General features: G+C 38.6%; 1 protein-coding gene across 5 annotated transcripts in view; it reads right to left on the reverse strand.

Moving 5' to 3' along the window:
• The window catches only part of GTF2I (general transcription factor IIi), a 73,372-nt gene that overhangs the window by 24,687 nt on the left and 21,750 nt on the right, over positions 1-26,935 (reverse strand). For 2 of the 5 annotated variants that reach the window (XM_061355459.1, XM_061355456.1), the window contains 11 exons: positions 22,117-22,251; positions 21,513-21,696; positions 21,290-21,318; positions 20,092-20,140; positions 19,354-19,397; positions 17,849-17,926; positions 11,057-11,113; positions 10,228-10,284; positions 8,010-8,072; positions 7,073-7,174; positions 1,208-1,273 (listed from right to left, as the gene is read on the reverse strand). In XM_061355459.1, the coding sequence (XP_061211443.1) occupies positions 1,208-1,273; positions 7,073-7,174; positions 8,010-8,072; positions 10,228-10,284; positions 11,057-11,113; positions 17,849-17,926; positions 19,354-19,397; positions 20,092-20,140; positions 21,290-21,318; positions 21,513-21,696; positions 22,117-22,251 (864 nt within the window). Of the gene's footprint in view, positions 1-1,207; positions 1,274-7,072; positions 7,175-8,009; positions 8,073-10,227; positions 10,285-11,056; positions 11,117-17,848; positions 17,927-19,353; positions 19,398-20,091; positions 20,141-21,289; positions 21,319-21,512; positions 21,697-22,116; positions 22,252-26,935 lie in introns of all 5 variants that reach the window. The other 3 variants (XM_061355457.1, XM_061355455.1, XM_061355458.1) reach the window with 2 other exon arrangements.

Below are 26,935 nucleotides of genomic sequence, written 5' to 3' on the forward strand. Positions count from 1 at the left end.
GACTCAGATTTGTAACCTTACATATTTTACAATAGAAATCCTCTTGAATATAGCTTTTATTTTTATAAATTAAGACTGTATTTATCAGACACACTAAAAAGTAATCCCATTTAGTGTAGTATATCTAAACACAAAACTAAATCTATTTTCATACATGTCAGTTGCAATGGATGACAGTGACTGACACTGCTAGAATGCTTTGGAGCTACAGAAGCAACCAAATCTGAGCAGCATTCTAGGAATGCTGGATATCCATAACTCATTTCAGTAAATGGGAAATTGCATGCCCATACAGACAGAAAGAATCTGATATGGAACTGGTTTGTGAATTAATGAAATGTTGTCATCCACAGGCAAAAGGGGGATAATTTAAGACCATATGGCCTGCTATGGAGAGTCAAGAATATCTCTATATTCAACAGACTCCACAGGAGATTTTTAGGCTGGTTATATGCAAACACCAAAACCCAAATTAAAGCAATTTACCCACGTGATGCTCCTTTCTAGAGCAATTAAAATACTGTGAATCAGATTCTAAACTGTTTTTACTTGGTGTGAGTTGCTTTCAGTGGGCTGTTTACATATCAGATGCTTGTCACACCCAAAACATGTAACTCCAAATCACAAGTTCCATTATGAAAGCAATTCCACTTTTCACAGAAGAGGAGCACCACTATCTGTTTTGAAAGTTTTGATGATACACTTTTAGGCTGTGATATGTGGACACAAATACATCTGGTGCAGGACCTAGAGACAAATTCCAAGGTCTAAGATGTGCGCTTGTTTTTCTCTCCAAGAACCATTAATATATGATTGTTGCTTCACTGCAGATCAATCACAACCAGAGAGAAAAAGTCAATCAGTAGTAATCTCTCCCCAGAGCCGTTTTAAAAGATCATTTCACTTAAGAACTTGGTATAAAGACAGCCAAAAAAAGGCAGCTCTCTTCAAATATGGGTGCCAAAGACATGAGCATGCTGGAGCTCCAGGAAACCCAGCACAACTGAAAGATAAAGTTTCTCACTTAGGTGCCAATTTTGAAATTGCTCTGCTCATTGAAAAAGGTTCTTTCCTCAGATTTAAGTCTTCTGATACTATTTAACCCTTTGGTGCTGTCAGTACTGGTGTGTTCCTGAACCAACAAGACACATGTGATTTAGGTGGCAAAGGACAGAGGCAATTGCTTGGAAGGGAGTGTAACACATACCGTATTTTTTCTCAAACAGCTCTTCAACTTGCTTTCTCAACTCTGTAATTCGTGCATTCCATTTCTCTGCGAGGAAAAGAGGAGGACACGTCAGGCCACAAACCAAACCAAGAATCTCCTGTAAAACCAATGTTACTGCAACTGAAATATGCAGTGTTTTTACTACTCACTTGCACACAGGTGCCTGTGAGGGTGCTGAGGCTCTGGACCAGTTTGCCCAGAGAAGCTGTGGCTGCCCCGTCTCTGGCAGTGTTCAAGGCCAGGTTGCACCCGGCTTGGAACAACCTGCTCTAGTGGAAATTTGGAACTGGGTGAGCTTCCAACCCAAACCATTCTGTGATTCTACGAGTATACTATAGGCTGTACCTTAAATTACGTTGATACATTCAGAAAGAAAAAGTATAGAATAAAATCTCTAATTCCTAAACCTGTGCAGATGGTAAATCAAGTCTAAAAAAACCCCACAAACCAGGCTAAAATAACTTCCAAAAATGGTTTCTCTTTGAGAGCTCAGTCAGCAGCTCTCCTTACCACTGGGGTAAAGTCATCTTGCAGCTGGTGTCGATAATTACCTAAATCTGGGTGCTGAAAAGCCCAATTACTGAAGCTTGATAAAGCTTAGAGACAGTGCACAGAGTTGTTTTAGCACAAATATGTATAACTATCTGGGTCAGGAGGCATCGTGCAATCTTCTACCTTAATCCAGTATTTCTCTAAGTCCTGATGTTGCAAAACATCCCCATAAATCCTATTTCTGAAAGCAGATACAGGCTGCAAAACAGAAGCTATCTAAATCCAATCGTGTGTTCCACGGAAAGCTGGATTAAACAGCAGAATTTTAACATCTAATTTTCTGCCTGCAACAGAGAGCACATGTTTTCAGAGCCTTTTGTACTATCTCAATGCTTTTAGGAAAGTGCACAACTCTTTTGTAGATGGTACCAGATGCTGGCTGGCCTTTGAAGAATGAGTTAATAAGCAAGTGTACTTACACCTTATTTCTTACACCAAACACCTGAATCTAAGTAGCTACAGAGGTTAAAAAAATGACACAATTCAAGCTGTTACACTTCCAGTTGTCAAAAAATTCTTGTATCAGACAACACAGAAAACTGAATTTCAAGTCTGTATCGAAAGGGGTTTAAATATTCATTCTCAGGCCAACATGGACAACTTTGGTTTTCATGTTTAAGCTTATGTTTTTCTAATGTAATTTCATGGATATCATGAAACAAGACAGCATGCTTCAGATGTGGGCAAGAATAAGACGTTGGTTAGAGGGGAAAGGGTGTTTTGGCATACTGCCTTGCATTCACACATAAACTCTTCATTCTAATCACTTGGCATATCACCTACACCAATTAACCTGTTTATATTTTGAAATAGCATCCTTGTGGATAAATCTACATAATTGCTTCTGTCACCCTTTTTGCTGATATTTTGTAGCACACAGCTTCTTAGATGATAAAAACAATTTGAGCTCAATATTCTCTAATCCTGTGTCATTTCAACCTTGTAATATTTCCCCCTTTGACTGCAGATACATAGCCAGATGAAGTTCTGATTGCAGTACAACCTCTGACATCATTTTCTGTTGACCAATGGATTTGAACATGGATTAGCATAAGCTTTCCAGTAAGAGTCTGGAAAGTATGAGTCAGAATTTAGTGGCCTAAAGGGGAAACCCTGCTTTCCTCAACAGAGCTGGTGAAGACACATGGACAGCCGTGGGTCAAGGGTTTTGAAGGGCACTTGTGAAATGCTAGACTGTAACCCAAAGTAAACTCTCTCAGAGTTGAGACACCTTCAGTTCATCAAACTCCAGGGCAAACTCAGCAAACCATCTCCTCTCCCTTTCAGTCAGGCACTGGAACAGGCTGCCTAGGGCAGTGGTGGAGTCACCATCCCTGGAAGTGTTCACAAACCGTGTAGAGGAGGCCCTCAGTGCCAGGGGTTAGTGGTAGCCTTGGCAGTGCTGTGGGAACAGTTGGACTCAATGATCTTAAAGGTCTTTTCCAACCTGGTTGATTCTGTGATTCTATGAAATGTCAGCCTGGTTTCCGTCAGAGGGAGCACTGCCAAAAGCATGTCATACCATATTACAAAGCAACCATGTAAAAGTATATAAATAATATTGTTCTGAATAGCTGTTGCTGCAGTTTTAGGAGAAGCTGCTCCCACACAGCCTGGTGTCCCTCTGCTTGTTAGCATGCTCACAAGTGTTCCTACATGAGCCATTAAGTTGTCAAGGCTTCATTTTTCTCAATTACCAAACCCCACAATCAGTGGCCAAATATTCCATGTGGCTCTTTTCAAGCTACTGCTTCCATGCTGCTCTCCCTTTAATGGCAGCACTACAGGGATTAAAAATCAAATACATCACAACACAGGCATGTTTATTTGGAATGGTGAATACACAGAAAAATGCTATTAAAAAAAAACCCATAAACTGAATCACATCTTGATCAGTGCACTAGTTTAGGGTTTTTTTTTTAGCTACTTTTGTATTTCATGAGTAAATTGTCAAGGTAGACTACAGAGATATTTCAATATTCAGAGGGGTTATCAGGTAACTGGCATAATTTTCATCAAACTGTCAGCATTATTAACTCCTTGGATTCAGACCAACTACTGTAAGGACATTCTTTTGTGTTCACATAGCAAAGCTGAAGACCTACCCAAAACTAAGGTGATACTTTATTTTGATAATCACTCTCTGCAAAGCAGTTCAGTTTTCCCACAAGCACCAAGATAACTGGGGACTTCCTTTGATTCCTATATATACACACCCTCTCATACATGGGAACATCATCCCAATTAAATAACAATCCTGAAAACTTCCCTAGGCTGTCCACAGTCTCTTCAATTTACCCTGTTCTGTATTCCCTGTGGACATACTCCTGATAACATTCACTACAGCAGGGACAACTTGTACAGCACACATTAAAAGATGCTCAGGTACTAAGCACATTCCTGTTACCATCAATATGCCACACAGTACTCTGTGGGGAAATAAAATGGAAAACATACAGCAATTCTAAGCATGCTGCAGCTGGCAAAACCTGTGTTCAATGGTGTGTCAAAATGGGGAAAAACTATGCACACTTTCCATCACTGTCACAGTGAGATAACAGCTAAGGGGACTTTTTTTCCACTAAAATGGTATCACACAACAGGTTGGGTGGAGAAGTGATTCAGAGCAGCCCTATGGAAAAGGACTTGGGGGTGTTGGTCAATGAGAAATTGAACACTACTTCAGTGTGCGCTCACAGCCCAGAAACCACCCATATGCTGGGCTGCATCAAAAGGAGTATGACCAGCAGGTCGAATGAGGTGATCCTGCCCTTCTATTTTGCTCTTATGAGACCCCACTTGGAGTACTGTGTGCAGTTCTGGTGTCCTCAATGTAAGAAGGACATGGAGCTGCTCAAGCAAGTGCAGAGGAAGCAGTGAGGATGATCGAGAGCTGGAGCACTTCCTGTACAAAGACAGGCTGAGAAAGTTGGGGGAGACCTCAGAGCAGCTTCAGGTATCTGAAGGGGCTAACAAGGATGCTGGAGAGGAACTTTCCATCACGGACTGAAGTGATAGGGGTGTAGGGGCAACAGGTTCAAACTTAAACAGGGGAAAGTCAGGTTAGATACAAGAAAGGAGTTCTTTTTACTGTGGGGGTGGTGAGGCACTGGCACATGTTGCCCAAAGAAGTGGCAAATGCTCCATCCCTGGCAGTGTTCCAGGCCAGGTTGGACAGACCTTTGGGCAACACGGTCTAGGGTGATGTGTCCCTGCACATGGCAGGGGAGTTGGAACTAGATAATCTTAAAGCCCTTTCCAACACAAACCATTCTATGATTCTAAGATTCTACAAATGCAAGACACAACAAAGCTTCTGAGCTTTCAATAGCATGTCTAAGAAAGCAAAAACCACTGCTGGAAGAGATTTTTACTGACAAAGTCAGTTCCTTCCAGCAAAGATATTTTTAACCTTAAATATTTGGGTCAGAAATATTTTGGAAATTCTTTCCAAAGATGATGAATTTCTATCAAGGATCTCACCAGACACTTTTCATTCTTCCCCTGCGTTACAATAATTTAGTTTTCCACTTTGTTCTCCTGTTTCCACAAAACAAAGAGCACTGCACATTTTTCAGAGTTTCTCAGGCCATGTGGGGTACCTGATCTCTGACTCAATCAAGACATACAGGAAGTGTCTCCAACTCAAAGCTATTGAACATCTGAATCTCATCAAAGTTATGTAAATACTGCAAGTCCTTATCAGATGAGATAGATTTATATCTCAAGCATCTTTACCTTCCTTTTTTAGTCTTCTGGGTGCATACACCTTTGTCATTTTACAGCTATTCATGATAGAATTAAACACCTTCTTTCTCCTGTCCAATATCCAATACTAGACTTTATTAGACAAAGGTATGGGGTCTTACGAAATGTCCAAACAGCAACACTGCAAGCACCAACAGATGCTCTTTTTTACGTAACAGTAAATGAAGTTTGTTTCTCCACAGCTTCTCAAATTCATTTTGTCTTAACCAGAACTTGCAACACCACTATGAAATACCACTTTCTGCAGGTGAACTCCAACAGTGATGAAGGGCAACAACTTCAATACAATTCAGGAAGCCCAGGATGTCTGAAAACCCTGGGAGCTACAAACAGCTGTGATCTGACAGCACAGCAGGTGGCTAAGAGCAAAGTTTTCCTGGAAAAAAAGCCCAGAGAGATTATCTACCACATGAATTCAGAAGAAACAGGGAGCAGATAAGTTGTGAGATGTTCTTTAACTGGAGCCTTAACACTGCAAGCTCAACTCAAATTTTTATCGTCTTAATAATTACCTTTGCTCTCCTCTCTTTATTCCCTTCAAGCTGGCCTGCTGTTTTCTACTAAGGGAAAAGAGACTTGCAAAAGCTTCTGCAGTATTAACTGCTCAATCTTCTCTACTAATGTTGCCATTATGTTTTCCTGACCCAACCAAAACTGGCTAATGCTACATGTGGAATTGCCTATTACTAGTAATGATCTTTACAGAATAGAGCTCTGAACAATGTTTTATTCATTTTCAGTGGAATTAGTGGGAAATAACATGTTTCACACAAAACAGATGTCAGAAAAGGTTCCATGGGGACTTTTCCAATTGAAGTCAAATCCCAGCATTCCTAATAAACATCTCAAACACTGTGCCAAAGAACATACCCTTGATTGTGCAGAACCTTGCAGAAGTACATAGATTCATGGGCTATCTGCCCAGAAATCAAACCAAACCAAGAAATAAAGGAGAGGTATACACTGCACCAAATCCCATGGGAATTGTCTTTAACCAGAATAACTACAGTGTGTGGATGCATTTCTGCAGTGAGAACTTTACAAAAGCTATCATGAAAGAACACTACCAGAAAAACTCCAACTCTGTGTGTCCACAGGCATCAAGGCAGGCTACTCACCATACCAGCCATTTGGTTACCTTCCCAAATCTGGCTCCCTCAGCACATCTTGTTCACAGCATGTATTAAAGAGCAGCTAGACAGGTTCCTGACCTCTGGTATGTCTTGATTCAGTGCATTAGTGAATTCAGTCTTATCTTTTTATCCAAAAAAATCAGCAAACACAAATAAAGACTTATTTTTATTTTATTAAATTACTTGCAGTGCCTATTTAGATGGTTACTTTGAATAATGAGAAACAACAGAGATAGCCTAGGATGATGATGATACTGCTGCAATACATCTGCAAAGAGCCTTGGGGTCTTAAACGAGTATTGACACTGATGTGTCTCACTTCTGCAGTATGAATTTGTTTAATAACTTCTTATAAAATAAAAGACAAAATAATCTTTAATTCTTATCTTACCAAAATTGAACTCTTTCACTTTTCTTTTCCCAATATTGGCAGCTTCATTAGGTGACTCAGTGTTCTTTGGTCTCTTGTTAGGGGGCAAGTAGTCATCATCATCTTAAAGAAACATAAAAATATTTTTGCTTCGATGTCCAGAGAACTCATGTGCAAGGTTGGAACTGCTTTGAATTTCGGAGTTGTAATGCAAGTATTGAACTGTACTTTATCAGGGCATCAACTCTGCAATGAATTACTCATCTGATTAATTTTAGAAAGCTATTGGCCTGCGTAGGAACAACTTGAGATTAAGAGAGCCAGCACAAAGCATGGAATAGCAAAAAGCAAAGCTGTTCCTGTATATCCCAGGGAAGACAACATCCTAGCATGAAAACAACATGGATGCTGGTTAGGGGCTTTAGTGCCATTTGGATGAGAAAGTAAGGATGAGGTAGTAAGGATAAAGGTTTTTATCTTATATTTATCGATATTAGACAAATAAATTGAAGCTTCACTTATACCACTTGTAACACCATTTCTAGTTTGATACAGTTCTTTCCAGAAGCTAGTGTTAACTAGAAATTTTGCACAACTACAGTGTGCTTATAAAGCAACATGTTCTTCAGAATGGATGTTGTAACATCTTTTTAAAATCGAAATTAATGGATGTTAAATAATGAGAATTCTTCATTACCAGTGCTTGAAGTGTACATGCAAGATGCAAATCTCTGTCACGCATTTCAAAACCAGCCTGGTAAGTCCAGCATGCTTCAGTATATTGTGGTTTTATAAAACTTCTGGACTGAATATGTTTACCAAGCATTGCATGATCCAAAGTGCAGTCAACACTGGCACGTAATCCTGTTTATATGTGCCAAGTAACGCAGGCATTTTAGAACATTTTCTGGACATAAAAATGCTCCGTGGACTGAAATCAATGAACTGGAGAACTAACCTTCAATGGTGACCTCGACCTCAGGATTCTCACTTGTTTCTGAAGGGACGTGCTGGAAGGAATCTAAAGGGGGGGGAAAAACAGGACCACTGAGTGATGGACACAGAAAAGATTTTTAACCAAACCCTCCGTGATTTTGTATTTAAACTAGCACTTGTCAAAGAAGCCCCTGGCATTCACAGTGTGCAACAAAAACAGGAGCAAAGATCTTCTACCACAATAGAATTAAAGCAATTCTAGACAAGGGTAAGGACATGGAGATTATACTTGCTAAACTGCATGTGCAGCACTGCAGAGTTGGTGTTAATGACAGCAGGAAATTCCTTATTCTTGGCTTAACAGGATTAATACAATTACAGATATTTTTCTCTTTGCTATAAAGGACTACTGAAAATATAAGCAAAGGCTGTACGCCCTTACAGATGATATATTTATTTACCATTTATACTAATGAGTAGTTGTTGCACTGTAATGATTTTCATAGCAGGCTGCAAGGCCAACAGTGAAAAATGAGAGGGAAATTCATAATCACAATGTGTTCATTGGGGCTGGCTGCACTAACATAAATAGGATTAGCCCTATCAATGCTCTATAGAAGAAAGAGCAATTTGCACTTAACAGTGGCAAAGTTTGGAAAAAATGAAGCTAATTGTATTGGAAACTATTTCACAACTAAGTAGCAGTGTATGAAGGTATCTGTTTAAATTATCCCAGCACAGTGATGCTGTGCTAGTGCATTTTAACGAATTTATTCTTTCATATCTCTGTAAGCTGGAAGTATGATACCACTTTGGGAGTCAGTCTGAAGGAATCTCTGTTTCAAAGGCTCTTCACATGATGTTGTGTATAGTAGAGATTCAGCAGTATCTACTGAGATGCCTTAACTGGAGCATATTTGCACTATGTCTAATATATCACCTAGTTCATGGAAAACAGCATGAAGTTTTGCTCTAACTCTGAGTGAGTGCAGGGTGGACAATTAGCAAATGAGAAGCACAACAAAAGGAAAGAATTAGGAGGCAATGGTCTTTTAGTAGACATGAATGGAAAGTATTGTCATTTTTATGACTATCAGATCAACTGATTACTTGGAACAATTTTTGAGAGCATCAGAAAAGCATAAAAAATCCTGAAGAAATACAACTTCTGGAAATTCAGGGACAGCCACAAAGACTGGCAAATGACAATTTCATTTCTGTGAAATCGCCCATCTAGTCCAGTAACAAATCCCTTAGAAACAGTCATAATTAAGAGAAATGTGTCAATATATCAAAGCAGATGGCAACAAAGTTCTGGAAGAAAGCTCCCAGATGGGACATTTCTTCTGAAGTCATACTAACCCAACTGGTTTAACACTAAAGTGAGGTGTTTGGTTTTTAGACTTTTTCATAAATACTAACCTTCATGAACAACGGGTTTATTCTATTCAGCAAAACCAGTGCAACTTTCAGCACATCTCTTAAAGAAATTGCAAAGAAAAAAGGGTTTGAGAAAGGGGTGCGTAAAAAAACTATTCTGGCACTCAATCTGTAGCTGGCACTCAATCTGTAGCTCTATGTAGTCAAAATCAAAGCAAAGTCTGAGTCTCGGTCATTTTGTAATACACTTCCCTTTCCTAAGGCTCTCTTCACAGTCAGCCATAAAGCTCATGGCCTTATACTTAGAAAAACAAAGCACCTAGCTTATTTTTTCTCAAATAAGTAGAGTTCAGCAAGAGCAATGAACTCTATTCTTCTTTATCAAGAGACATGCTTTTAAATCTCATGTAATGGTACCCTTAACTATGGTGATATTTACCTTCAAAGCAAAACTAATTGGATTTGCAAGAATGAGTATAGCTGCTAGCATAACTTGGCCTTAAATATTCATGACTCAGGTTTGAAAGTCAGGTGCTTAGAAGGAAACTAACTGCAGAATGATGTCCTTTCAACGTCATGTCAAAACACTAAACGCTGGGTGACAAGCACCTCACAATTCATGATTTAAAAGAATGAGAAATCCCATCACAACTTATTTATAGTAAACTGCCTAGTGGCATTACTTGGGAGATTAAAAGCAAAACAAAACAAAAAAAACCCCAAAGCCAACCTTGCGGAAATGGGGAAAGAGAACACTCTGAGATGTACAACTTTAAGGGGCCATCTTTTCAAACATTTCTGTAAAAAAACATCCAATGATGTTAATTTATTCTCGTTAAAAAACATTTTGTATCTCTAACCTTCTACTGGTATTTCCACATCTCCTCCTTCTCTGCAGTCGGTACCCTCGTGGCTTCCTTTAGACAAATACAAAACATGCCATAATAAAAATAGAAAAGGAACTTTTAACATTGACTACTGAAAGTAAGGATTTTCATAAGCAAAAAATCCAGAACGATAATGTCCACATAAATAAAATACAGAAGGCTCGATTTCTGAATCTTAAAACTTTTTTAGAGCAGGAACACTCTGACTTCATAAAGACATTCATGGGCTGAAATACAAATCAGTATTTTCTAGTGTTTGCAAATGGGCAAACAGGTATTTTTAATGCAAACTGTAAGAAGCTAAAATAAATGTACAATTTGGGGGCAAATTTATTTAAGCTACTGTTCAGATCCAGTAAGGAACTCCTTCCACTAAACACAGACTTTCCATGTACTTTCTTCTGCATGTGTCTGTTCACTTCACACACAGCTGAATGAAATGATCAAGTTGTAGTCATAATACATAAGCAGAGGTTTATTAAACCTTATAACCATTTACATAACAGGCTGAATTTCCTGATAAACATATTCCACACAAATTACTAGTATTTTAAAGTGATCAACCTGATGTTTCTTTTCCAGTTTAGAAAGGAAAGACATGAGATTCCCTTTCTGTATGTGTCTCTACTGGGACACCTGAAAATTAAGGCAACATAATTCTCCTTTCTGTTGAAGTTCCAATACCCTAACTCTTACTTTAAATAAAGGAAGGAGATCCCTGAAAAGCTGAAAAGGAGATCCCTGAAACTCACACATTCGATTTCCAACACAGATGTGAGAAAAATACAATTAAAAGATCTACCTGTATAACTTTTTGCAAGAACATTTTTTTCATCCACCTCTGATGTTTCGGAAGGGCCTGCTTGGGAAAAAGAGAACATCTCACATCAAACACACTCTTCCAGTCCATAGAGGAATTTGCCAAGTAACACTGAATATGTCACATACTTGTTTTATACTTTCTGTAATGTTAAACTTTGGAAAGACTGTGTGAAATATTAAAAGTCTATAAATCCTTATTTACACAGTTCAACAAAATAAGCATCTTGAGGAGGTAACTGCAGGGGTGTGCATTGCTTGACTACTGAACAGTCAGAGACTCATGCAGCACAGCAGGTTTTAAAATATTTTGGTGTTAATAAACTTGTTTAGAACATGAAATGTTGATGGTTCTGCCCTTTTCCAATGATTTTTAATCAGCTAAATCTTTATCCTGTTTGTTAAAATTTTAACTCCTAGGGAGTTCTTTTTTACTCTAAAATTTCTACCTACATTAAATAGACAAATTCAGAGAGATTAAAATCATTTCAGACACTTCATGGTTGTTTGCTTTTCATCACAGCAGCTCTTTTGAAGGCTATATACCAACTGCTTTAAAGAGGCTGTCACAGAAAGCAGCGCACAAACAACACTTAGAAGATTAAATTAACACCCCTAAAACCCTTCTGCTTAATGCTGCAGTGCTCCCGAAGTTACACTGAAAGAGTGAATTGCTTACAGCACAAATGGCTTCACACTGAGCAGGGGATCATTCTAGACCACAAAAATAGCACAGGTATATAAAACTAACCTGTGTGTGGCACACGGGAGTGTCGTATTACAACTAGGTGGAACTGAAGGATTTGGACAAGTTGTTTGCTGTAAATCAAATCACTACTGTGCTCATTTGCAAAAGTAATCTGCAGAAGATCATATAGCTCCCCTGAAATCACAGCTCTTCATAGGTAGATTTGTAAGTGTATCAGCAATGAATATGAACAGCTTCACAACAGGAAAGCTATTGTTTACTAATAAGGCAAGTGAAATATTTTAAAATCTATCTCGTATGCACAGTAACCAAGAAAATACTGTCACAATCAGCCTTCATAAGCATTTCAACCAACTGAAAACATATACAATATTACAAGTCATTCAAGAATAATTAATATTTAGAGATTAAAGAAAATCATGACTATTAGATGGTTACAGAATACTGGTTTGAGATAGTCCTGCCTATTTGATTACTCAGATTTTCAAAGGGATTTTGAATTAACAGGATTTCAAGTGAGCAACCTATACACAGATCTTTGTTTTCCATTCATGTCTTTCAGTAAGTGCTGCTTTAATCTGCTTCTGCCCCTTTCTCCTTGCTGGGGGGTGCCTGGATTTTTGTCCTATTTGCCTGTTCAATTCAGAGAAGCTCCCTTATTTGGTTCAAAACGTTGGTCCAGGAAGAGTGGTACTGGTACAAAACATAGTCCAAAGACCGGGAAAAGCAGGAGGAGGAAAAGGAGCAGGTCAGAAGGCAGAGGCAATAGTGCTGCTCTAGACCACACGAGAAGAAATTCTTATCCAAATAGTGTGACCTGCAATAGTTATGGGCATGTGGGAATAGAATAGAGCATACCTGTGTGTGCTGGAAAATATCCCTGTGGAGTCAGTTTGCTTTTATTTAAATAAGCAAGTTCAATGCATGCAGCCAGCTGGGTATGTCATTTCCTAGGAACTCTTCTGAACATGCAATTACTGTAATTCATAACACACTGACACACAGAAACATACATCCCATTATAAGCACATATTTTTGTATTTGTTCCTTAATTCAGAAATCCTGTTAGGGTTGGTTTACCTACATATTCTGAGGTATTCTCTATATTGCATCGTCATGCCTCAAACATGCTGTGATACAAATAAAGGAAAAATAGGAGTCTCTGATACATTCAAACTTAAAAGATTTCTCTAGTTAAGGATTACTAGGTGAAGTAATTTCTCCAATTAAGTTACTAGGCTTGCAGCACTTGAGATTAAGCACAGATAATTCAACCCCTTCATCTTTAATGACAATAAAACTATAGTACACATAGTAAATCCATCTGATTTTTTTCAAAATGATCCACATGAATTATTTGATAAAACTTGAAGCTTTTTTTTCATGTTATGAAGCTTTGACAGAGGAAAAAACAGTATGAAAAAATTGTTTCAGATACTAAGTAGTGTAAATGAATATATTCTGCTACCTTCATTTAGTAAAGACTAGAAAATTCAATTTAAAAGGACTCTGGTATTCCAGAGTTTGTCAGTATCTGGGAGATACTGACAAAAGCAGATACATTTCCACTTCACTGCATCCATGCACGTAACAGGCAGATACACATACATCACGTAATTAAGAAAAGCAAAAACCAATTACAGTGGTAACCAGATCAAAAGAAGTTCCATCTAGGAATAAAAGGATGAGGAAGTAACACAAAAAAAAAAAAAAAAGGAAGAAAAAAAAACTTAAGAAAAAAGAACTTAATTCCACTGCAGTAGGCAGGATGGACACAAAGGTAGCAGTTTACTAAAACCACAGCACACACTAGAAGTAAAATCTTGCAGTATGGTTACATCTTAAGAGTTTGAACTTAAGATCCCTAGGCAGAGCTAAGCAAGATCTTGTATCAGTAAGAGCACTCAGTATACTCCTGCTAACAGACAACCTCACCACACAACACAGACACTGAGAAATTCTGTACCATGAACAGATAAATACCTGACAGACCACTGCACCTAAATCATGCAGTTGGGCTGGGATTCTGCAGTGCAGTGAAACCTTTGTAAAAGACAGTTATTGCCAGAAATTGTAAACTTCTGAAATGCCTCTTACAAACATGTCATTCTTCATTCTAACAATTCCCTTAAAGAGAGATGCCAGTCCCTCGACAGTGTCAGCTATTGCTTCTGCTTACCCACCACAAACCATTTGCTTACACTGAGTTCAAATCTCACAGCCTCAGTTTCTAATGGATTATGTCCACATAGTCATACCTGTGCCACTTGGCAGAAGGAATCTGGGTTTATCATCTCATGGATTAGCAATGCTCACTTCTTATGTCTTTGTTTTTGGCTATGCAGATGGTAACATTATGAACAATATGTAATTACCAGAATAATATCAGAACACCTTTAGGAAGCACAACATTGTGCTTTCTTATCATCTTGATATATTCCCTGGAATTTCTTGGTTAGATAGTATCTACATGCTGAGTTTTACACTATGGTGGTGAGAGTACTGCCAGCTTTACAGTTTTACACCCATAAAAATGGATATTACTTCTAGTATTCTGGGAGATCTCCAAAGGAGAAGTATTTTGTTGTTAAGAGACATACTAAAAGACATTCACGACTTTCAACGTTCCAGAGAGAGAATAAAAACACAGTTTACATTCTCATTTTGGGCTTTTTTTCCCAGAAGATATTTTCAATCTCATTTGGTTTTGGATGAATGTCCTAGATTTTAACTGCCTCACTAACATTTCCAGAAATTCCAAAACCAATTGCACTGTTCAATCACATGGTGTCTTAAAGAGATGTTGGGCAGTTTTTACTCATTTCTAAGTTTGTAAGCTAAATCAGTCAGTTGATTAGACTGGTTTATAAGCTGAACCAGCCAATTCACAGGACACACTGCCTACAGCCTTTTCCTTTCGCTTTCTCTTCTTTTGGATTTAACTTCAAGGCATCAGTGACAACTGAAGACTTGCATCCACAAAACTCACAGGATAACATGCCTCTTTCACGACATGTTTGGTCCTTAGTCAGCATATTACTCCATTCTACTTGGGCTGTCTCCAAAAAGCCTTCCTTTACTCTGTACTGATGAAGAGGACTGAAGGTGGCACATACCCCCAAGACATTTTCTTAATGTATTCCTGTTACTCTGTAAATTGGGAGCGGGTGGGGAAAAGAAATAAATATAGCTCTTAATTCTATTCTGTTAATTGATTCAGAGCTGTTCTCATTCTGGCACTGGTATTTTGACCTCATTTTTTTCCATTAAAACTCTTCAGGATAGCCTGGGTCTTATGGGCAGCCTTTTAATAAGAAGCCAAAATTCATGTCTGTAACTTTACAATACATTTATGCATCAGCTGAACAGCCCCCTGACTGCAAGGAAGCTGGTAGAGAAGCTAGGAGGATTTATAGGCATGAGGATGTACTTGCATTAACCAGTACAGAACACATGCCCTGTACTGGCTTTAGGATCAGGCCTTGCACACACCCAGCTGCTCTGGAGCTCTGACAGAACACATGAATGCTATTCCCCTGCAACAGCCATGGAAACAGATCTATTCCTACAGCATAGTAATATGCTTAATCTAAAGGTACATACCACAGTTCAAGGTCTAAACCACATTTCAAAACCTAATCTAAGAAACAGCATTTTAACTAATGTTTCTTTTCATAAAAGCCGTAACTGGTACTTACAGATAAGGTATATGCAGGAGTATTAACTGTGATAGCTGGAATGCTCCAGTATGAATTATTTAGTCCTGCAGATGTCTGCTCAGTCCTTTTCCTTAACAGTCCTTTTCCTGTAGTTAACAGTCAAAATCTGGGCCTTTCTTCCAGAACAGGCTGTCTTTGGTGTCAGAAAAAGCATTTAACACTGCAGTGACCTTCACAATTACCCAGGATACTGGAAAAAAACACCCACTGCCACTACTGGTGGTAGTGCCCACTAGTGGAAAGCTGCCCTAATACTCTGTCAAAACACCCACATGAAGTTTTTGATGGCTAAAGCCCCTATTTCTAAGTCTTATTGTGTACTACTAAAACATTTCTACATTTAGTAATTTAGTATTAACTCATGGTGACATCTGAATGGTGCAACCTACCACAAAATAAGAGCTTAAAAGAACATCCACCTACAGGTATAATTTTCCCCCTTTGATATCAGAATTCTGTGTGCCACCCAGGCAGAGTACTTTGGTCAGCATTTCAGACTTGTGAGAGGAAGCAAAAGCTCAAAGAACAATAACTGTGAAATTTCATCAGTAGATCATTTTCTCCTGGAAGCCCCAAGCAGATTGCTGCTCTCTAACAGTTAAGTTGTTTCTTCTCATAAATCGATAAGCTTTTACTGGAGGGTATTTTTAGTAAGAACTATGACCCTAGCCATTTTCTTTATTTTGTAGCACATCTCTACAAAGGCAATGTTTGGGCAGACTTGCGTCATTCCCAAGGATAACTGTAGTTTCCTAAGGCTCACTTCTCTGCACAGCACCACTGTGCACACACAAACCCCTATATGCTCTTGAATTTGTAGCTGTACAACCTTTAGCTTGAATCTGAGTGGTACCTACTTGAAGAAATGAAGGGGAAGCTGCTTTACCCCAGGGAAGGTAGCTCGACTTGACAACATCTCTTTTTAGCTCACAGCACCCCATCACCTCTACCAACATACTCAGTTTTGTCTCTTTTTTAAATGCAAGTTTGGAAGACTGCACTGAGAGGAGAAAAGGAGGAGTTATTTATCTCGAAGATATACATACTGCTCTTCACCAATCAGAAGATTTAGAGTTCTGCAAAGCCAAGAAAAATCTGTCCCCCCTCCTAAATTTCAGGGGAGACTCTTTTCAAATAGCATTGGATTACACTATGGGCTATTGGTCAAATTCACTGTTTTTATGCATGAAACAGAAAGCCACAAGGGACTGAAAAGCAAAAAGATGGCAAGACCTGGCTTTGGAAGGAACAATATTTAGGCTGTCTCCAAAAACATATCTATTTTTGTTACCTTATATCATGCCTGTAAACACCCCCATCCTCTGAGCCTTGACAAGAAGAAAAGATAATCTTAATGCCATTCACCTTCTGAACCTGAGTGGTGGCATTTTGCTGTGCTGTATGAAGATCTGCCTGAACAGTGCTCGTACACTACTTGAGATGTGCCAGTACAAGAATACTGATTCTACAGTCCTGTAGTTAGTTATCAAAGCACATCAGAAAATAGTTTCAAGACTCTTTGTGCCTAAACATGTGCAAAAACGTTATCTCAGTAATACAGAACATTACAAAATGAAAGGATGTGCAGTTTTGCACTTCACTGCTGAAAATGCAGCTATCCTTCAGAGGTGCATGGCAGCTTGCCTGTGTTCTTTTGCATTGCTTAATTAACCTAATGACAACTGCAAATAAGCTGAAATAATAAACTTAGGGTTCTAGTTATTTTATATTGCCATTTATAATCATGACTTCTTAATTATTGTTCATGTCAACCTCCAGAAATAACAATTTCTTTTCCCACTCCTACTTGAGGTTACCATATTAACCAGATATGTAGAGATGAAGAATAGCAACTAAGAGACACCTTAAAGCATACATAGAACCCCCAACTCATGAGCCTCATGAATGTTGTTATGCTTTGCCTAAATAAACCTTTCAATAATTTTAATACATACTGGTCATTCCATTCAAGAAGACTGATAAATACATTATGAAAGCTACTGAAACTTCAAAAATAAATACAAGATTCAATCAGTGCTCTACACAGCATTGTTGTTATGGTTTATTTCCTATTTAAAGAGGTCACTGAAAAACCACATGCAGTTGAACAGACTCCTGAAACTTCTCCTTCAGAGCAAGCACACACATATGGATATGCTCTTATACTTCAGCTCTTTTGGTATTCTTCAGAATAACTTAAATGATAGCCAGCATGGAAATGTTGTATCCTGAGAAAGTAACTGCATGTTTAAAGACCAAGAATAAATAAAAAGAGAGGCACAAAGAGCAATACTTAAGCAACCAACAATTTAATGTAATAAACACATATGAAAGCTAGTATCATTACCTGGAATATTATATTGATAGTAATCAGGATCATCTGGTTCCTCCTTCACTGTTACTGTTGATATTTCCAGAGAAATTCCTGTAGAAGCAACAAAGGAGTCAAATATGGAAACTAATAATAACCAGATTCTTAAAAACCGAACAAAACACCCACCAAAATCCACCTCAAAAAAATAAAAGAAAAATAAAGATCAGGTGCTGAGACAACAAACAACTGTTGAGCTAAACCAACAATGACAAAGTGACCTACTGGTTTATGTTTCATTTGGTCACTGTCAAAGAGATTCAGGATTAAATGCTTTCCTCCAGAGTAGGCATAGAATCATAGAATCATAGAATAGTTAGGGTTGGAAAGGACCTCAAGATCATCAAGCTCCAACCCCCCTGCCATGGGCAGGGACACCTCGCTCTAAACCATATCACCCAAGGCCTCATCCTTGCAAATGCTCTCTCTCAGATACATTTTATCACTTGTGCTAACAGTACTTGTAGACCTAACTCCTGCTCACCCCTCTGCATAGCCAAGTTGGGATACATCCTGCATCAAACTGTGCTGCTGACAGAGCAACACCAAAAGTGCTCAACTGCTCTTGGGCTTCTTTTAAGTGAAACATCCCCTCCATAAGCCTTCACAGCATTCCCTAAAACACTTTCAAAACATTCCAATAAAAGGAGGATTACTTAAGATGCCTCGAAGCAGCACTGGAAAGAGTGACAAAAGGCTCAAGTTAACTCTTTGTGTATGTTGAGCACGTTAACCATGAAGGATTCCCAAACCACAAGCTTAAAGTTGTGAAGCACAAAGAAATGGACTAAATATAAAAACTTAATTGTTATACAAAACACTGAGCAGTGTAGCCTGACCCAACAAAAGGAAAAGTCACCAGCTTATCTCAAAGCACACCTGTGTCTCATTGGCTTTAATGGGATTATTCACACCCTTACCTCAAAGCAGACACTCAAGCATTGCTCCACTGTGGATGACAGTGCCTGCAGGATCATGTCTTACCTGCAGGAAACTTAGGAATGCTTGGGCTTTTCTCAAGAATAACTAACCTGGTTTGCTATCTCTTATTTATTTGTTCATTTCCCTTTTAGCTAGAAAAAGGAAATTCTGTGATTTTCAACATTTCAGTAATATTAACAACTAAACCAAGTTTTTATCTCCCCATTACGTACAAAGTAATCTTGAATTACAACAAAATAAAACCTGTGATTTTCTTCTTCTCCACTTAAAACTAAACTATTTACAAAGATAAATTGGTTTAGTCCACAAAATTTTACAGATCTCCCCCTTCTAGAAATGTAGACATTTGGCCAAGGCTCAATACTTGATAAAACTCCAACTGAAAAGTGGACAATTTTAAGGAAAGAAAAGTTTTTCCTTCTCACAAACAATGGCTCTTTGCTGCTCTTTTCTTAAAGCTTCCTATATTTGCTTAACTTCAGCCTTCTGAACAGAAACTGACCATTTTTTGGAAAATAAGGGCAAATTGTTGAACATACCTGAGTCCTCATTTGGTTCCGTCTTCACTTTAACAGGACTACAACTAAAAAATACACAAAGCAAGCACACTGATGTTATAAAAACCTTCTGGGAAGTTCCTCAAGCTTTACAGGCTGTCAAGTAAAATCAATCTCCCAGTATTTTTTTTCCCAACTAGGAACACAAATGTAAGAAATCCTGCATTTTGGCTTATCTGATTTATCTCGAGGGAATTGTCCCAGAAATGCAGGGATAGGACATTGCTGGCATCTACAATATTCAAAGCACATTAACCATTTACTGAGAAGCAAACTTAGCAGCAGAGGAAACTGATCCCTGTTTTCACATTAACCAATTTTTTACTTATTTCAGACATAATCTCCTCATTTACTAACAAAAAAAAATTATTTTACGGCTTTTCTTTTACTGAGGAAGAGGAAGGAAGCAACATTACATCTGTTCCCCATTGCTGCCATAGCATAAAACATGACAAACTTACCCCTCACTGACAGACTGTGAATTAAGAACACTCACTGGGCTAATTAAACCAAAAGGAAACTTTGCCATCTGTTTAATTTGTAACAGTTTCCCCACAAATAATGGTCAAAAGAAAGAGAAAAGTCAGATTCATGCTTTTTATAACCCCAGGCAAGCAGAAGTTATCCAAAGGTCAGCTGGACAGAAAAAGTATGTTAAGAGAAAGAAATTCTATGAAAATACATAGCTAATACAAAAAGCCTCCATGATTTTAAATTCACCTTCCACCTGGAGGTATAACTGATTGTGAAGGATCTGTCACAGCAGCTCCTGAAAGTTAAAAGACAATCTTTGAATTTCCTGCACTCCATTTACCTTAAATACAAATTGAAAATGTAACACTGATTTCATGAAGTGAAAACCTGTTTACACTTCACAAGCATATGTGCTTCTTTTCTGTATTCACAGATATGAGGGAAGGATCTCGTTAAACTGCTTTATTAATCTATAAAGCAACACCAATATAAAGTTACTTCAAATGTACATTTCATCATGCTTTTCCCTGCTCCTTTTCATGATGGCAGGTGAAAATTTGGGGGAAAAAGGTAAACAAATCTTTCACCTAAACTGTGCTAAAACAAGTAGTTCAATAGGGATTCAGCATAGTCCTAAATTACAGCTAGACACAAACAGCTTATGCTTTTAGAATGTCATTTAACCCACTGAAAACCTGTCCTGCATTTTTAATAGAAATATAACCAGAATCCCTGTGCTTACCCACTCTATTCTTTGTACTGGGCACAGACAACACACATCTAATCTTACTAATCCAGCATCAACTTCTGGTTGTCTATCCTGAGACAATGAAACTCTTCTTTTTTGACTACATTCCTATTGAGACTCCTTTACTCTCTTCATAAAACAAATTTTTACATGTACAAATTTTGCAAGCAAACAACATGATCCCATGAAAGGAACAGGGATTTCTTCTAAGCTAGAAGTAAATCTTTGTGTAAGTTAAAAATACTCACTAGCTCAGTTTTTCTCATCTATAGAGGCTGTCATAGGAACTACACCACCTAGCCCACTTCAGAATGTCAGATCAATGTTTAAAATGAGATATAAATGCCAAAATCAGCTCTGTACAGGAAGACAGAACACTGCAAAGTCTTGGCATCTTCTCAAAATGCAATACAGTCCTTCATCAGTTCACTTCTTTCCCTAGGACACTATCCAATCCACATTGAATTCAAATTCAGTAAAAGAATGAAGAATGCAAGAGAACAAAGTTTATCTCTAACTAATTGCTCCTGGCAAAACGCATAAAGGAAAAGGTTACAGGTTCCATAAGGAAGACAGCTCGCATTCCAGAATTTCTGCACAGTTTGCCACTTTATCCACACAACTAAAACTTGTGCCTACATTGCTATCTAACCTAAAATTCTGATTTCTGTTCAGTCTGAGTAAGTAGCAACTTACCTAGGTGTTTCTTTGGCTCTAGGAAAGGCCTGTGTGGAAATACAGAAAGAAAAACCCACAGTTTTAGCAAAGACAACATAACTTACTTGGTAGTGAAACATTAATGAGAGAGCGCTCCTGTTTAAGTGAAACAAGCTGCAACGTATTTCATTAAAAACTAAAATTAACTGGATTTAAGTACAAAACCAGAATGGACAGACTAGCACAAGATAGAGCAAATAACCTTTTAATGATAAATGAGATCCCTGACTTGTTTTCCAAAATCCATTTGAGGGTTGAAACATCGTAATTTGCTGGATGTTTAAATGCAAGTCCTTCAGGCAGACCCTGCACTACCAAAGCAGACTGGTCCCTCTGAATCTTCTCATATGGCACAGGTACCACCGTTGACTTTCCTAAAGCTTTACCTAGAGAATAAAAATAAAAAGAGATTGTTCTGAGGTCAAGAGTGTTCAAACTGGGAAAAGGATAAGACCTTCATAAAACTTTTTACTTGGAGAGGTCTGGAGCAAAAGCAACGTGTAGATGCCAATCTCTCCAGGAAACCAAGTACTGCTCACATTAACATGCACTAGAACCCACAATGATAGAGGCTTTCCTGAAAGGAAACTAAATGGGTTGTGCAATACCTTCACATCACACCATGCAAAGCACATCAAGAAAATTATGCAATGCATTGGTATGTTTTAGAATCAGGTATTAAAAGTTACAACTACCACCTTAACAGCAGTGTAGTTGTAAGGCTAAGATCATGCAGTACTTTCCTCCCAACTGGAATAAAAGTTAGAAATCCAGGACATCTGTTTAGAAGACTCTGAAGCACCCACCGTAACAAAGGCAGAAGAAGTCCTCCACAGACCTCCTGAGAGCTTCGAGTTCCACACTATCCACTGGCAGTCTACTTATAGATGGTATAGTCTTTGTTTCCTGCAGTTCTGCAGCCCTCTCCTCTTCTGTAACACCTGGCAGTTGGTTATAAAAATAAGACAAAAATAAAGTAAGTTATTAAACCTCCCAGTACCCAGTCCCTCCAGTTTACAGTATAGACACTAGGGCAGGATCCCTGCCAAAAAAATCATAAGAATTCACTTGTCTTAGAAGCAAATGCACTTGTATCTGTACATGAACAATGAGTAAATTTAAATTTACCCTTAAATTATTACATCCTCCTTAACAGCCTTCAGAAATATCACCCTCTGAGGTGTAAGAATGATGAATTAAGAGACACATCCAAGCAGGGATTTTTTTGGGGCATGAAGAGGTAGCAAACTATTAATTTCAATATAAATAAAATGCAAAGCTGCCAAGAGAAGCAGGACTAACACAATCACCAGGGAAAAGGTTAAAACGCCTGTGTAGAGGGTCCTGTAGCTCTCCAGTGCTATCCATGATGCCTTACACAGTATGTTATGTTGCATCCTCGTTTGTTTATGCTGTATGTACTTAGCTGAGAAGGAATCTGACTTGTCACAACAACTCCTGCCTTTCAAAAGACATTTCAAATATACATCTCATTAGTGAATAGAAGTTGTAAACAAGACACCAGCACACAGAACAGAGATTTCAGCCCTACACCCCGTTATAGTCTCTGAGCAGAAGGCACTGTCAAAAGAGTGATGGAATAACAACACTTTCAGTATTTAAAAGCAAATGGAAGTGATTGTTTCAGGTGGCAGCCTTCCTTTCTTACCACGATTTACTGTGAATCACCCAGCAAAAATGGGGGAAAACAACAGACATTCTACATATGAAAGAAACAGCATGGGAGATCTGTGTTCCTATGCGCAAGAGGATGATCGGTGCTTAAGCTGTATCATGACTTCACCGTGAGCAGTCACAGCAGTACGGCTGAAACACTGATTTGCACTGCCAGTATTGTCACTTTATACTAACACAAGAAAACAAACGTCTGTTTAAACAACTGATTATAAATGAGTTGTGAAATGAGCTGAAACACCACTGCTTTTACTAAAGACATTTATAATCTTAAAAACTGGGATTTTTACGCTTAAAAAAGAATCTCTCTCGCCCTCTACAAATCACATGTCTGCTTCCTGCACTGGAATCCCACCTCCACACAACATTCAGCTCTTCAAGCCTGACTTTGGCTTCCTCTGCAATCTGACAGAGCCTACCATGACAAAAACAATACTGCAAAACTGGAATGTTATGATATACCTGTAACACAGGTGCTTAATTAATGACAGCTTATAAAGTTTGCCTGCAGACTTGGGGATAAGAGACACCAGTTTCCATTCATAGCCACATGCAATGTTGCTTTTTGGGTGGGTTTTTTTTTCCACCTATGAGACTGATTCATTGAAAACACCTTTACTGACTAGCTTCTCAAAAGCATACCCACACTTTCTAAATATAAGAAAAACAAAAATGACGACACTGCTCACTTCCCATTAAAATGAGAACTAGACAAAAAAGACATTGAAATTTTCCTTCTTAACTCTTATCGTTGGGTTTCATTACATGTTTTGAATCCATTTTCTTAAGCTCACATCACGCATCCACCTCCTTAATCTCTCCCACTTTTGACAGAATTTCTGAAAAACAAGATTAAGTCTCAAACACAGTAAGATTTATGAGAGCTCTGCAAAACTGATCAGACCCAGCAGTCATTCATCTCCTGTGGCAGCATCAATGGACACATCTCCACTTGCTGGAGATAACAAACCTTACAGGTTCTGACCAAGCCCTTGCCACAATACTGTGAGGTATATAGGAATGATTCGTGTCAGAAACTTAGGAGTCCTTGTCATCATTGCCCTTTGGGAGGAATCAAAAATCATGTGTAGAATGTATACGAATGATCAGATTAAGATGGGAGTTCCTGTAAATACAATGATGAAAGAAAAGAAGGAACAAAGGAATAATCCTTCCTAATCAAAGTCTTTGTTACTTTAAGGGATACTTTGTTTAACTACTTGAATGTCTCAAATGCTTTGCTAACTACAGAGGGTGTTTTGTTTAACTGCTTGAATACCTTAAGGGGGTTATGTAATCAAGGGATACATTCTGTTACGGAATGAGGTGAAACTTGTGTATTCGATATGTAACTATATAAGAAATGGAACTGAGGGGGCTAAGATGGTGGTTAAGCTTGTGACAGACATTCCCTATTAATGTATTGACAAGGAATTCAATGACTTTTTAAGAAGTTTCATCACTCAAAGATAAGATCCCAGCAACAGGAGGAGAACAATGAAAAAGGATCACGTTGGTATTTGGGTGAAGGAGATGACAGGATTGGCTGAAACCCAAGACCGAGGAGTATAAGAGACTGTACCCCAGAACTCTCGGTGTGCGTCTTGGGTGGAGCGGAGACTCCCCGGCGCACCCAGCGCTGTTTGCTTATTGTCTCTCGATATTAATCAATTGTAATAAAAATTAATTAAATCAGATCATGGTCAAGGCGAAATTCTTATAACAATACTAGAGCACCCAGCAGGATTCAGGCTATATTTGGGAGGGAATGCCCGGGACATGTGTAATAAGACCTGTTGGGAAAGAGGGATGGGGGCTGTATTTACAAGGTAAATAGCTCAGGAAGGGTAAGGAATGGTTATATCATAAAAGAATTGCTTTCCACCCAGCTGAGAGCATACTGCAGGATTAGTCCTGCTACTCTGCAAAAGCTATTCCAGCATCAGCATAGTTAAAAATGACCCAGCTCCTAACAACAATCCTCATTTTGCACTCAGGAGTCCATACATGATTCAGTGCCTCTTACCTTCTTGTACCACTCAGGTGTTTTGGTTATTCAGAACACCCTTCCCTCTTATCTGTCCTGATCAGCAGCAGACCGGGTTTGACAACCCAGCCTACCACTTGGCTGGAAAAGGAATCTCCCAGCTACCACCATCCTTATAAAATAGATATACTATAAAATTAATAGGCTGCTTTAAAATAAAAGCACCTCTTACAAAAATTCTTATGGCTGAACAAAAAAAGGAAATATCTGAAATGATCAAATTTGAACTTGGCATTTTTTTCCTATTGCATGGCAGCAACTAGACAGCTACACCCTGACCTCCAGATGGGTAGACAGTATAGCTTCCTGCTTTAAATAGATGCTGTTATGCTTATAAAATGATAAAGGAGTGTTACAGCTCAGTGGTGTTATACAACATGTATTCTAAAGCACGGCCTAAGTGCTATTTTGGCAGACTAAAATAGACCATAAAGCACATCTGTATTCACAGGACCCGACCCTGAGGTGAGAGGAATGCCGCTGCATGGAGGAGGCACACAATTGACAAAATCAGCACTGTCTGCGTGTCACCAAAGAGTAAGACACAAAAATCAAGCTTTAGCAGAGACAGTTTACTTGAGTGAAGTTTCCTCCAAAATGTCATTTGAAGAGGAGATGCTACACAAACAAAAGCAGAGAAAAGCTGGTACGATTCAGTATCTGAAGGTGACAGAGCTCAACACTCCCCTAGCAGAAGAGCTGTCAACGCCACAGTATATAAGGCATGTTAAAACAACAGGTTGTTAATCAGGTGGTTTGGCTATAAATCCCCCAGGTGGAGAAAGCCACAAACTGATTATAAGTGTCGTGGTTTAACCCCAACCAAGACAGCTTGTGCACTTACTCCCAGTGAGTGGTGCCAGGCTGGAAGCAATCGAGGCCCACTCACAAAGTCCTTGGCCAAACCAAAACGTCATTTTTATCAGCTTTGTTCCCAGCCCGAAAGTCAAAACACAGCACTGCACCAGCTACCAAGAAGGAGAAAAAATGACTGCTGCTGCTAAACCCAGGACAATAAGAGTATGAATGTCACCCCTGAGCAGACACTCTGAGAGGCAACTTAAAGGCAACAATTATTTTGTGACACCGCTCGTACCTACATTTTACCATTTGTGCTTAAGGAAAATGACTCTGTGAAAATAACCATGAGCAATGAAAGAGGGAAAGTAAACGTGTGTGTAGCCAAAAGCTGTTTTCTTTGTTTTGCAATGCATCCACCCAGTTCATCTGTGAGCTTTGTAAGGCCATCCAGTTTTGCAGTTCAGGAAATTGGACAATAACCTCAAATTAAAGATAAATCATTTTAGGATTATCAAAGGATCACTTAAACCACAAGAAAAGCAAATCACCTGAGGCAGAATTTAGAAATCAGGGAATTTCAAACAGATCAGCTATCTACTGTAATTTTCTGTTTGTTTTCAACTCGAATGGGACGAGATGGGTGGTCTCCACTGAAATGTGACTGAACTTACTAAAAAAGTTTTTTAAACTAGCTCTTGGCAGGATGGAAGCAAAGGAAGCACCCCTGAGGAAGAGAGGCACAAAGTGAGCTTCTAAAACACTTTAAAAATAAACTGTGTCTAACTGTGTAAGAGAGGTTTTGAAAATTAATCCTTTCATTTTGAGAACAGAAAGAAGAACAATAGTAGAAAAGCAAAGGATGAGTATAGCAGGCCACAAGGTAAAGCTAAAAGATATTTCCAAGTCTTTCATGAAGATCTAGGCTGTTAATGAGGGTTTCAGCTAATGAACACATATTTGAGAACACATATAAATACATAACATTCATATATATACATACAAATACACAATGAACACGTGAGAAATGCAACATGGGACAGCTCAAGCCCTACATTATTTTCATTTCAAAAGGTCAGGCAGAA

Source organism: Neopsephotus bourkii, unplaced genomic scaffold (genome assembly GCF_033783945.1).
Source record: "Neopsephotus bourkii isolate Nb327-2 ecotype Australia unplaced genomic scaffold, CSIRO-AGI_Nbou_v1 NB_804, whole genome shotgun sequence".
Lineage (NCBI taxonomy): Eukaryota > Metazoa > Chordata > Aves > Psittaciformes > Psittacidae > Neopsephotus > Neopsephotus bourkii.